Source organism: Lepus europaeus, chromosome 14 (assembly GCF_033115175.1).
Source record: "Lepus europaeus isolate LE1 chromosome 14, mLepTim1.pri, whole genome shotgun sequence".
NCBI lineage: Eukaryota > Metazoa > Chordata > Mammalia > Lagomorpha > Leporidae > Lepus > Lepus europaeus.
The window spans coordinates 45,858,635-45,871,460 of record NC_084840.1 but is presented as its reverse complement, the minus strand read 5'-3'; the positions used below and the strand labels follow the sequence as shown (position 1 = coordinate 45,871,460).

Sequence of the window (12,826 nt, the reverse complement as noted above, 5' to 3'; positions counted from 1 at the left end):
GGGTCCAAGGACTTGGACCATCCTCCACTGCCTTCCCTGGCACATTAGCAGGGAATTGGATCGGAAGTGGAGCAGACAGGACTCAGCACCCATACAGAATGCTGGTGTCTCAGGAGGCTGCTTTACCTGCTACACCACAGAGCCAACCACCCCTCTTTTTTAAATAAAAAGCATTTCAACGATTTTAACTAGCAACATTCTAAATCTCCCAATTTACTACATACAGTATATTAGTTTATCCAGAAGCTTCTTGCTTTCTTTTTTCAAGCACTTTTGTATTTCATTAACTCTTGATTTTTTTTTTTTTTTTTTTTTGGACAGGCAGAGTGGACAGTGAGAGAGAGAGACAGAGAGAAAGGTCTTCCTTTTCCATTGCTTCACCCCCCTAAAGAAGCACCTGGCTCCTGGCTTCGGATCAGTTCAGTGCGCTGGCCGCAGCTTGCTGAAGCCAGGAGCCAGGTGCTTCTCCTGGTCTCCCATGCAGGTGCAGTGCCCAAGAACTTGGCCATCCTCCAGTGCACTCCTGGGCCATAGCAGAGAGCTGGACAGGAAGAGGAGCAACTGGGACAGAATCCAGCGACCTGACCAGGACTAGAACCCGGAGTGTCGGTGCCGCAGGCGGAGGATTAGCCTAGTGAGCCGCAGGTGCCGGCCCATTAACTCTTCATTTTAACAGTAAATATTTTCTCTACAGAATTGTTTTTCGCAATATTCGCCCATCTCAAATTAAGGGTAGGTGTTTCTTAACAACTTTAGCCAAACCACCACAGGCCGACATGCCTCTTAGCTTAGACAAGATCAGCATATCTGATCTGTTCTTCTCAAACCCCCTCAGGATTCCCCAAACAGGTTTGTCACAAAGCTGAGTCCCTGGGTTCCAGTCTGGATCTCCTGAATTGGACTCTCTTGGTGAACTGCAAAAGAATCTGGATTTTTAACATGCCCTGCTGGTAACTTTTAAGTAATACTAACAGTTGAGAACTACTGATATTGAGGTCATTCAGATTTAGAGTATAAGGATAAAATATATCTAGATGACATATGTTTCACATGTCAGGGCAGAGAGTCAAACCCCTTTGTTGCATTGTCTAACGTTAATCTGCTAATTGTTGGCTGAGCCGCTAGGCATCCATCCAGGCATAAAGCACAACTTATCTCAGACCACAAAACAAAACCCCTAAGAGTGATCTTGGGATGTTTATTGCTTTAAATAATTCAGGAGCATTCTTTCAATCCTAGCTGCTCCTAAGTCTTGGCTGGCAACAAGGTTAAGTACCTTCTGACACAGAGCAATCAACTTAACAAATGATACCCTCAAGAGAAAGAATCTCATTTAGTTTGGACTTGGACTAGTGCTGTCACCAATAGTAGACCTATAGGTAATTTATTATTGCTGATTTGAGGAAAAAGATAAAAATCAGAGAGCCAAAATATGCTAAGAACTTCCTTGTTATAGTCTGACACATGTAATGCCAGTTGTTTCTGCACTGTCAGAAAGGATTGTAAGGGATGGGGGAGGAGGCTTTAGCTGAACTCAGGTAAAGCTGTTGGTTTACTTTGGGGACCATATGGCATTAAAAATATTGACCGTTTCTTTAAGCATTATTGTCACACTCAGTGCTGTAAATGTGCACTCTCTAAGGGGCACACAGACACAAGAGCAAAGGAGAAAGGCAAGTTCACTTTCCCTGGGACTCACTCAGAAGCGTAGGATTACCGACAGGGAAAGGCTGAGATCAGCCATGGTATTTAAATTTGCTCTTCGCATGTCTCCTTCTATGCCAAGGCTTATAGAGTTTTATTTCTGTGAGCTAAATTAGCATATGTTGTAAGTACATTCTATTTTCAAAAATTAGCTGTGCATATGTAAAGAAAGGATTCTTATACTCTTAACAAATTTTGCTGATAATACATTTGATATTGTTAATGAATTATTAGCCAGTATTTTGGACTTTAGACGTTTTCCAATTTTTTTAAAAAAGGATATATGATTCTTTCCTTCTGTTTCTCTTCCTGTCACTGCAAAGGAGTCCAGTGCAAAATAACAGCCAGGTATAGAGTATACTCAGGGAAATGCAACAGCAATAAACAGATCCAAAAACAATGTGGAGAAGTTGAGAGCAAATATCTTTGCATTGCCTCATACTTCTGAAATCAACATATTGCACTACTCTTCTGTAAATACCCAGCTTTACTATCGACATGACTGTGCCTATTCTGCTTATTCTTTAATTGGATGGACACATGGAATATATTTATTTCCAGATTTTGAGCAGTACAAATCTTACCATTTTGGCTCTCAGAAAATCTAAGATGCAAAATATTTTTTAAAAGGAAAGCGCTGGCCGGCGCCACGGCTCACTAAGCTAATCCTCCACCTTGAGGTGCCGGCACACCGGGTTCTAGTCCCGGTTGGGGCGCCGGATTCTGTCCCGGTTGCTCCTCTTCCAGGCCAGCTCTCTGCTATGGCCCGGGAAGGCAGTGGAGGATGGCCCAAGTGCATGGGCCCTGCACTTGCATGGGAGACCAGGAGAAGCACCTGGCTCCTGGCTTTGGATCAGCACGATACGCTGGCTGCAGCGTACCGGCTGCGGCGGCCATTGGAGGGTGAACCAACGGCAAAAAGGAAGACCTTTCTCTCTGTCTCTCTGTCTCTCTCACTGTCTACTCTGCCTGTCAAAAAAAAAAAAAAAAAAAAAAAGAAAAGAAATAAAAACAAAAAGGAAAGCACTGGCCGGCGTCGTGGCTCACTTGGCTAATCCTCCGCCTGCGGTGCCGGCACCCTGGGTTCTAGTCCCGGTTAGGGTGCCGGATTCTGTTCCGGTTGCTCCTTTTCCAGGCCAGCTCTCTGCTATGGCCCGGGAGTGCAGTGGAGGATGGCCCAAGTGCTTGGGCCCTGCGCATGGGAGACCAGGAGGAAGCACCTGGCTCCTGGCTTCGGATCAGCGCAGTCCGCCGGCTGTAGCAGCCATTTTGGGGGTGAACCAACAGAAAAGGAAGACCTTTCTCTCTGTCTCTCTCTCTCTCACTGTCTAACTCTGCCTGTCAAAAAAAAAAAAAAAAAGAAAAGCACCAAGAGACAAGCATCATGAGATTAAGTGTGTTCATCATGCTTAATTGTGACTGCTGACATGTTATATACCATGTAATAATTTAGTTCTTTCTATAGCAATGGACAGTAATAACCAAAATGGGCAGTTTGAATTCTCAGTTAAACGGAAACTTCTGGCCTCAACTACCTGCATAATTTAGTCCAACTTTAAGTTTGGGATACCTATACTAGTCCAGGCACTGTGCAGACTTATTTACTATGGAAGACACTAAAATAAGTAAAATGGTAACTCTATTCCATAAAGGAGCCTATGTTCTCTTATTTCTCCTTTGCTGGTTACTCCTATCTTCAATTCTGAGTGGCAAAGATTCAATGCATATAAAGGAGTCCATAATGAAAATAGCATTTGCATGCTTGTCACTGTTCACTCAAGTTTCCCTGATGACAGATATTTTTGCTATCCTCTCATGTATCGTTTCATGGTTACTCTCAGTCTCTACAAATAGACATTTATATGAATATACCTATGAAATAACATTATGTAATGGAAAATTAACATCATACCTCATCATGCCGGGCTCAAGGCTAGTTCCTGGGATCTTTTAGGCTATTTCCAAGTCACACTCTCTCTACAGCTGATCTCATTCAGCTCCATGCATTTAAACACTAGCTACATAATGAGTCTCCAATCTGAAACTCTAGGCATAGCTTTTTTTTTTTTTTTACTGAATGTTTCCATTTCAAGGCTGATAGGCATCTCAGACTTAACTTGTCCCAAATCAAACTCTATTTCTCTGCACGCTAGTCTCTTGTATCATCGACCCATCTCAAAAGACAAGTATTATCATCCACCAAATTGCTGAAACAAAAAACTAAGAAGTATCCTTTATTAGTATCTTTTCTTCTTTCTAATTCAATAGTAAGTAATTTATCTCTTTCCAAAATATACCTTGCATCCATTCATCTCTTATGACATCTATAATTATCATCTATGTCCTAGGTACACATCTGTGTCCCTCCTATATACTATTGAACATATTCCCAACTATTCTTTTCAGTTTCATTTTGGCCCAGGTCCCACAAAGAAACAAACAAATCTATTTTGGGGGAAGCTGGAATTATATTTTTAAAAATATTATAAAACCACATCATTCCTTTGCTTAAGTTTTAAAATCTAAAGGTTTCCCATTATCCTTACAATAATACCCTTTCTGTCTTACAAAGCCACTGTGTCCCAGCACTTGGCTACATTCTGACTTCATGTAATGCCAGCCCTCCTTCCTCGCCCAGCTCACAATACTCTCACCTCACTAAACTCCTTTCCTTAGCCTGAACCCACCACAGGGCCATTGCACTTGCCACTCAGTTTGAAATGCTCTTTGCTTTCTCTTTGCAATAGCTGGCTCCTGATCATTAAGAGCCTAGTTTAACTGTTACCTCTTCCTAGAAGCCCTGCTGGCTATCCAATCAAAGCAACTACTAGCTTGTTTTTACTGTTTTTTTTTTTTTTTTTAAAAACACATTTGGTTCTCTTATTTGTTTTTTGAGATTCATTTATTTATTTGAAAGTATGATGGGGGTGGGGTTAGAGAGAGAGAGACAGAGAGAGAGAATCTTCCATCGCTGGTTCATTATCCAAATGCTGGCAACAACCAGAGACTCCAACATGGAATGCAAGTGTCCCAAGTGGCAGCTGAACTGACTGTGCTATAACGCTTGCCCCAACTACTGGCTCTTTCAAATTCAGTATATCACTCATCACCATCTGACTTTCTGTTTAATTATTAATTCTTTATTTTCTAGCTTATTAAGCTAAATGCCAACCTCTGTGAGCACTTTGCTTTGATTAATACTTGATTGTTGTTTTAACCGCCTCTTTGTTGAAGTCAGGGCCTGGCTTGTGGAAAATATTCAGTACATTTTTAAGTAAACAAATGAACAAATGAATATTTTAAGAGCCAAAGTATATTTTCAATTAAAAAACAAACTTTTGGATGATGATGGCTGATCAAACTAAGGATTCTTCAAAAGAGCAAGATTGGTTAAAAATAATACCAATAAATTAGCTCATGTTATTTTTTATCAATTTTGGTATGTTTCCTCTTAGATTGTCTGCTAATTTCTCTTGCCATTGTACTCATTGCTACGAACACTATTTCCTATATTTGTCTAAAATCTACCCCCCAATTCTAAAAATGTAAGTTATCTTAAGGCAATGATTTTGTCTCCTCTTTCACTACAGAACATACAAGTTGCATAGCAACTTGAACAGAGACACTCAAAAACGTCTGTTGAATGAGTAATGACATAAGGTATAGTTGAAAGTGATTGATTTGGGTCCTCTCAAGTTGCAGCAAGGATACAAAACACTCTTATATACAGAAAACAAGTCAAGTATTTTTGGTGAGCACTTTCAAATATGGATCTCATTGTATGTCCCTGTAATTCAAAGTCTCTCAGACCTTAGACAAACTTTTACAAACATTTTCCCTTAGCTTTTTGCTCCCTGAAAAATGAGAATTAAAAGAAATAAACAAGCCAATTAAAATTACCTTATCTTTTGAACATTCAATAACTTCTCCCAAGAGATAATCATGCTAGAATAAATGAACACACAGAAGAAAGCAAGAATGTTGGATGAAAGAGAACAAACTGAGGGGTGATTTTTGTGCTGCTTAGGATAAGATTTCTCTTGATTTGTAGAATTGTTCACAAAAGCTCTGAAATCTAGGGAAATTCTGCCAGGAAGGACAGCAAAGTTTTGACGCTCACAGATCTAAGGAGGAATTAACAGAATGCAGTGCGGAAATTAAGTTGAACAAAAGTGCAGTGAGCCATACTCAAGCCAATTAGTTAAACATGTTTAGATATGGACGTAACTGGGCTGCTGAAGAATTAAAAATAAATCCAAGTTTTAAATCAGTGTTTGGAATTCAACAAAACACCTGACAGTAACATGCAGAAAAGGCAGAGTTTTCTAGGCGTGTTCGGTGATGGAAGCACCTGTCATTTGTGTGCATCACCATCCTGCTTTTCTCCACTCACCTTTTCTCCAAGTATACATACTATATTTATTAAATACCCTTACAGTTTATATAAATGTATTTCCAGAACTATTGCTGCATAAGTTACATTTCAGACATCCAATTCAGGTAATTGCCTCTCGAATAAGACAAATAATGACGGTCTCAACAGAAAAAAGCAGCTCATTAGTACACACAGATTCAAACTGGCTTCATTATTTAGCCATCTTTGCCACAAACTACTTGCTTTCTCCATTCACCCTAAAAAAAAAAAAAACAAAAAACAAAAAAAAAAACTATGTTTTCAATCGCATGCAAAAGTCTCAGGCTGCATTGCCTTCTCTGTGTTCCTCTCATGGCAATTTGAAAACCATATAACTTTTCTGCAGCATCAAGTATGAAAAGACTCATTTTCTCAGTAGTACCTCTACTATTTCCTAGCAAGCAATGAATATGAGTTTGTTTAATGCATGGGCAACCCCTGGCAGGTGTAAAGCCAACAGATACAATGATCTAAAGCTAAGAGTCACACAGATTGAGGTTCAATTCCAAAGATATCACTTACAAGTTATGAAACCCTGCACAAATAACTTAGCTTCCACAAATCTCAGTTTCCTGTGCTGCAAAAATGTTGTGGAATGGAATATCTAGAAATTCCCCACCATGAGGTCCAGCAAAAAAGCTCCCAATAAAGCAAAAATAGTAATAAAAGCATATTTTAACAGATATGTTCTGACTGCCAAAATGGCTTATTTGGAAATTTAAACATACTCTTTCCTCCAAAATATAAATTATATATAAATTGTAAAACCACGGATGCAACAGTCTTCAGTTACCATAACGTTATTTCAGTTGGGGGGGTCATCTTAATTGTACTCTGGCTAGAGCGGTCTGCTCTACCTGGTTTTCCTAGGACTCTCCCGAGTTTAACCCTGGATGTCCTTCATCCTGGGAAACTGCATCACAGAGAAACTAATCACGATTCATTCATTCCTCCAAGTACCAGGTACATTCTTAGGCCACGGAGACTGAAGGCCTGGCAAAGGCGGCCACGTAAATGAAGCAGTGCCCACAGGCCCTATGCTAACTGCTAACAACAGAGGCGGGGAGACAACTCTCACAGCTGCAGAGGCGGCGAGCACTAAACTGGATCTTGAAGAAAGTCTGAAGAAGCCAAACCACAGCCTTCTCCTTAGTTATTCTGGACAACTCTTATTTCTGAACTTAGTGTCACGTAAACATACATGAGTGCTCGAATGCTACTTCTTTGATTCCTTTTGTTAAATATAAATAGACGGAGTAACTTCTGTTATGCATGGAATCTTTATGGAATCATAGTGAAATATACATAAAAATAACCCTAAGTCTCTGGTTTTTAGCAGTTCTTCTCACTCTGGGTATATTACTAAGTTAAAATGTACTTTGACCAAAAAAAAAAAAAAAAAAAAAAAAAAACCCTGAATATATAAGGGTGAAATTGGCATTTTATGACTTGATTATTGTTTATAGCCCTTGGCTACATTCCTGTGGAACAGCAGTCTTTCTACTTTTCACTTGTTGAACACTATATTTAGTGGAGTGGTAATCCCATGATTATAAAATAAATTTAAAGTATGTGATCACAAAAATTTAAAAGAAAAAAAGGAAGGAGGGAGGAAGGCAAGTATCCTTACATTCTTAGAACTGTTATCTTTTTTTTTTTTTTTGGAAGATTTTATTTATTTTATTTGGAAGTCAGAGTTACACATAGAGAGAAAGAGAGAGAGAAGGAGAGGGAGAGACAGAGAGAACGAGAGAGAGAGAGAGAGGTCTTCCATCCGCTGGTTCACTCCCCAGATGGCCGCAATGGCCTGAGCTGTGCCAATCTGAAGCCAGGAACCAGGAGCTTCCTCCAGGTCTCCCACTTGGGTGCAGGGGCCCAAGCACTTGGGTCGTCTTCCACTGCTCTCCCAGACCATGGCAGAGAGCTGGACAGGAAGTGGAGCAGCCGAGTCTTGAACCGGCACCCATATGGGATGTTGGCACTGCAGGTGGCGGCTTAACCCGCTACACCACAGAGCCGGCCCCAGAACTGTTATCTTTGGAAAACGTGAAATCTTTCTCTTTATATCAATAAAAACTCTTTTTAAAAAATGCTAATTGCCCATTTGCTTCTTCACTATTCGAAATTCATTTTATTAAGGAGATCATTGAAATCACATTAAGTGGAAAATGAAACCTTGATTATCATCAATAATGTTCTAGCCACAATACTGCAGTGGTTGTACTAATGTTTGTGAGTTATCACGTTTCCTAAAACTTGCTGTCAAGGAGTTGGCATTCGTTTTTCTACTCTTCAGTAAGTTTCCAGATATTCCTGAACATGCCTTTATCATTACAACACAGGCTGCAGCAAGAAGGTGAGCGTGTACTCATTGCTGATGCCCCCGGAAGCGCTGCCGCAGCCTTCCTTGAGTATCAACACCAGCATCTGGTTTTCCACCTGGGGAGGAAGCCGATCTCTTGCAGGCTCAGAAGACGAGTGGGAGACTTTCTCCCAGCTGCAGTATAAACCCCATGGCGGGCTGGGATCACATTAACGGCACTATTCACTGTGTGCTTCCAGCGCCTGGGACAGAGCTCTGGCACAAAATGGCTGAATAAATAACAAAACATATTTGCAAATCTTCATCCTGTATTTCCCACAAATGAGCATTCAGCCCCTGAAAATCTCTAGGAACAGAAACATACTCTGCCACTCATGAAACTCAGTAAACTTGACAGCAGCAACTTACCCAGCTCAGGTTTCCAAATAGTTACAATGTGAGGCCGGACGTGCAAGGTCAGTTTATGTGAAGTTCAGGTCGTGTGTCTCTACTATTGGCTGATAACCTTGAGGTACTGTCCAGGAATTCTCTAAGAAAATGCATGTGATGATTCTTACCTATCCTTGCTGTGGAACAGACGGCTGAGTCCATGCTTTCTGTTCGATGTGGACCCAAGTCATCAACTGAGACTCATCAACTGCACCATCATATGTGCTAAGCCCCACAGAGAATTCTAAATATATTTTAGATTATTTCATTGGCTATCAAGGTTCTTTGTCATTTTGAGCACTATTTTTCCTCTTCATGGGTGTGGGTGCGTGCGCATTTTTTACATATATACACTTGTTAATTATACATAGTCTACATACTTGGTATAAACCTGAAATTCAGCGGGAGCAGAGACAACAAGTCTTTCGAAAATTTTTCTTCTATTATGTTTTACCTTTGAAGTTTACTACACCAACTGCAGTTGAAGCCAATCTGAGAGGACACACAGGGGCCACAACCATTAAACTGGAGACATGCTAGGAAATAAGAGAGAACATTTCAAGACTAATTGGCAATGTGCAGGGAAAAAGGATTGCTTAACCAAAATAAAAATCACCACCTGTCCCCACATACATTCTGGATCAAAACACCTATGCATGTTGAACACAATTACAGTTCTATGAGGATACTCCCAAAAGTGTGTGGAAAATGCATTAAAACTATGAGTTCATTTTGGGGCCAAACATTTTTGAACTGTATTTTCCATGTATTAAAAAAAATAAAATTGTATCAAAAAGCTTTTGCACCCAAATAAACTTTTTTTTTTTTTTTGACAAGCAGAGTGGACAGTGAGAGAGAGAGACAGAGAGAAAGGTCACCCTCCAATGGCCGCTGCAGCCAGCGTGCTGCGGCTGGCGCACTGCGCTGATCCAAAGCCAGGAGCCAGGTGCTTCTCCTGGTCTCCCATGCGGGTGCAGGGCCCAAGCACTTGGGCCATCCTCCACTGCCTTCCTGGGCCACAGCAGAGAGCTGGCCTGGAAGAGGGGCAAATGGGACAGAATCCGGCGTCCTGACCGGGACTAGAACCTGGGGTGCCGGCACCGCAGGCGGAGGATTAGCCTATTGAGCCACGGCGCCAGCCGCACCCAAATAAACTGTTAAATCTTATTCTATTTCTACAAACTCTTTGAAGTACCTTTGCAAGATTAACATATTAACATTATAATTACTGAACAGATTATCAAACTTGTCAATCATTTTGGCCAACTAACCATATTCACATATTAACTTACTAGGTAATGGGGTCATTTCCACAGCAGAAATGTTGGTAATTTTTGACATTTGAAGCTCTACTCGGTGATACTCATAAATTGTTCTTCTTCGAACATCTATAAAAACAAAAAAAGGCAAAGAATCAATGTTCAACATTCTGCTGTGATACAATAACAGCATTCTAATAATGGATACGGAATTCTAAACTTCACTTGATTTTTTTTTTTTTTTTTGACAGGCAGAGTTAGACAGTGAGAGAGAGAAACAGAGAGCAAGGTCTTCCTTTTTCCATTGGTTCACCCCCTAAATGGCTGGGATGGCACTTGGGCCATCCTCCCCTGCACTCCCGGGCCACAGCAGAGAGCTGGACTGGAAGAGGAGCAACCAGGACAGAATCCGGCACCCCAGCTGGGACTAGAACCTGGGGTGCTGGTGCCGCAGGCGGAGGATTAGCTTAGTGAGCCGCAGCGCGGCCCACTTGATGCAGTCTTAAAATAAAGCCTCACCCTATGAAGAGGTTGCTTATCAACATCCCCCAAATCACCCAGAATTCCTTTCACCAATGCAGCTGAAAATGTTGATTAGTGTCTCAGATATGTCATTCAGCTAGCAGGGTTCCTACTGGTTGTCACCAAGAGTATACCACAGATGTCTTCTTGGCTGATTTATCTATTTTGAGGTTTTGATACATGAAGTCAAGAAGGTAAGATGACACTATTTCTCCTTTAAGAATGAGCAGTCTGCAGATTTTTCACACTGTAAAGTTAATGCCAGAATAGCAATGTGCTTGCTTTAAAGGTTCAGAATTTCTTTAATAAAACTGTGCTGCACTTGTTCTCACCTATCTACATACAGATACACAAGTGGTAACTGCGGTAATTATTTCACAATATGTGTGTATAGCAAGTCATCATGGTGTGATTCCTAAATGTATATAGGTTTCCTTTGCCAATTTCTCTACAACAAAGCTGGAGGGAAATTTTTAAAAATCCAACCACTTTAAAAAAAAAAACCAGTACTGCTATATAGTAAATATGTAGGATCATGGCTAAGGAAGGTTAATAATTAGCACTTATGTTGCATAAAGTAATCAATAACAGTTCATTAGCAAATCCATCAATGTTCCCAAGGAAGAGGCTACAAGGAGACTTTGACAAAAACATTAATAAATAGAAATTAGATAAACACAAGCAAACATTCTGTAACAAAACAAAACATATATATTAAGAGTTCCTGGGGTGGCACTGTGGCATAGCAGGTAAAGCTGCCACTTGAAGTGCTGGCATCCCATATGGGCACCAGTTCAAGTCCCAGCTGCTCCTCTTCCAATCCAGCTCTCTGCTATGGCCTGGGAAAGCAGTGGAAGATGGCCCAAGTCCTTGGGCCCCTGCACCTGCATGGGAAGACCTGGAGAAAGCTCCTGGCTCCTGGCTTTGGATAGGCATAGCTCCAGCCGTTGCGGCCAATTGGGGAGTGAACCAACAGATGGAAGATTTCATTCTCTCTGCCTCTCCTTATCTCTCTGTAACTCTGTAACTCTGGCTTTCAAATAAATAAATAGGGGCCAGCGCTGTGGCTCACTTGGTTAATCCTCCGCCTGTGGTGCTGGCATCCCATATGGGCGCCGGATTCTAGTCCCAGTTGCTCCTCTTCTGGTACAGCTCTCTGCTGTGGCCCAGGAGGGCAGTGGAGGATGGTCCAGGTGCTTGGGCCCCTGCAACCGCATGGGAGACCAAGAGGAAGCACCTGGCTCCTGGTTTCAGATCGGCGTAGCTCTGGCTGTAGTGGCCATTTTGGGGGTGAATCAACGGAGGGAAGACCTTTCTCTCTCTCTTTCTCTCTCACTGTCTATCTGTCAAATAAAAAAAATAAACCTTTATATATATATACTTATATATATAGTTATATATATATATATATATATATGAGTGTGTGTGTATGTATGTGTTTGTGTGTGTGTGTGTATATATATATATATATATATATATATATATATATATATGGAGTTCCCAATTTAGGCTTTCTACTAAGGAGCTTCCCCAAGTTTGCTAAATGTAAATGGACAAGTAATGTTATCAGCATTTTATTTCACCCTTGAACTGCCTATAATGACAGAATGCAATTCCTGCATAGTATTTTATCAGAAATTACTTGGGGGACTATGTTACTTTTAAAATACTGCAGCATCCAATCTCAGATAGTAGCATGAGATAACGGTGAAGGCTACATGCTCTGGAACAGTCTGTCTGCATTCACATCCCAGATGATAGGCTATGACTTTAGGCTCCTTTGGTAGCTTTTCTGTACCTCAGTTTACTCATCCACAAAATGGGGATGATACTAACCATCTCTGAGTTGTTTTCAGGGAGAAAATAAGATAATATATGAAAATTACCTAGAGCAGTCTCCTTCACATTGTAAGTGCTCAACAAGTGTTAGATGTAATTTTTGTCCAATTTCAATATGGCAGCCAGATATGCTTATAAGTTGCACAGAATGATCTGATTTCTAAAGTCACTGAAATTCTAACATTCTTGGATCAAGCTTCTAGAAATGTGTCTGCAATCTTATCTGAGAGAAAGTCAAGTTTTCACTGAAGTCATTAAACCCAATGATGATATCCTGGAAGACACAGAGCTGGAGTTTGGTGCCACAAAGATATGAGTTAGGAAGCGTGTTCAGGA

General features: G+C 40.8%; 1 protein-coding gene across 1 annotated transcript in view; it reads right to left on the bottom strand.

Annotated features, from left to right (window-relative positions):
• PLXDC2 (plexin domain containing 2) overlaps positions 1–12,826 on the bottom strand; it is a 474,057-nt gene that overhangs the window by 99,828 nt on the left and 361,403 nt on the right. Inside the window, exons 8-9 of the mRNA XM_062210542.1 lie at positions 10,163–10,258; positions 9,325–9,406 (exon numbers count right to left, since the gene is read on the bottom strand). Coding sequence (XP_062066526.1) covers positions 9,325–9,406; positions 10,163–10,258 — 178 coding nt within the window. The remainder of the gene's footprint in view (positions 1–9,324; positions 9,407–10,162; positions 10,259–12,826) is intronic.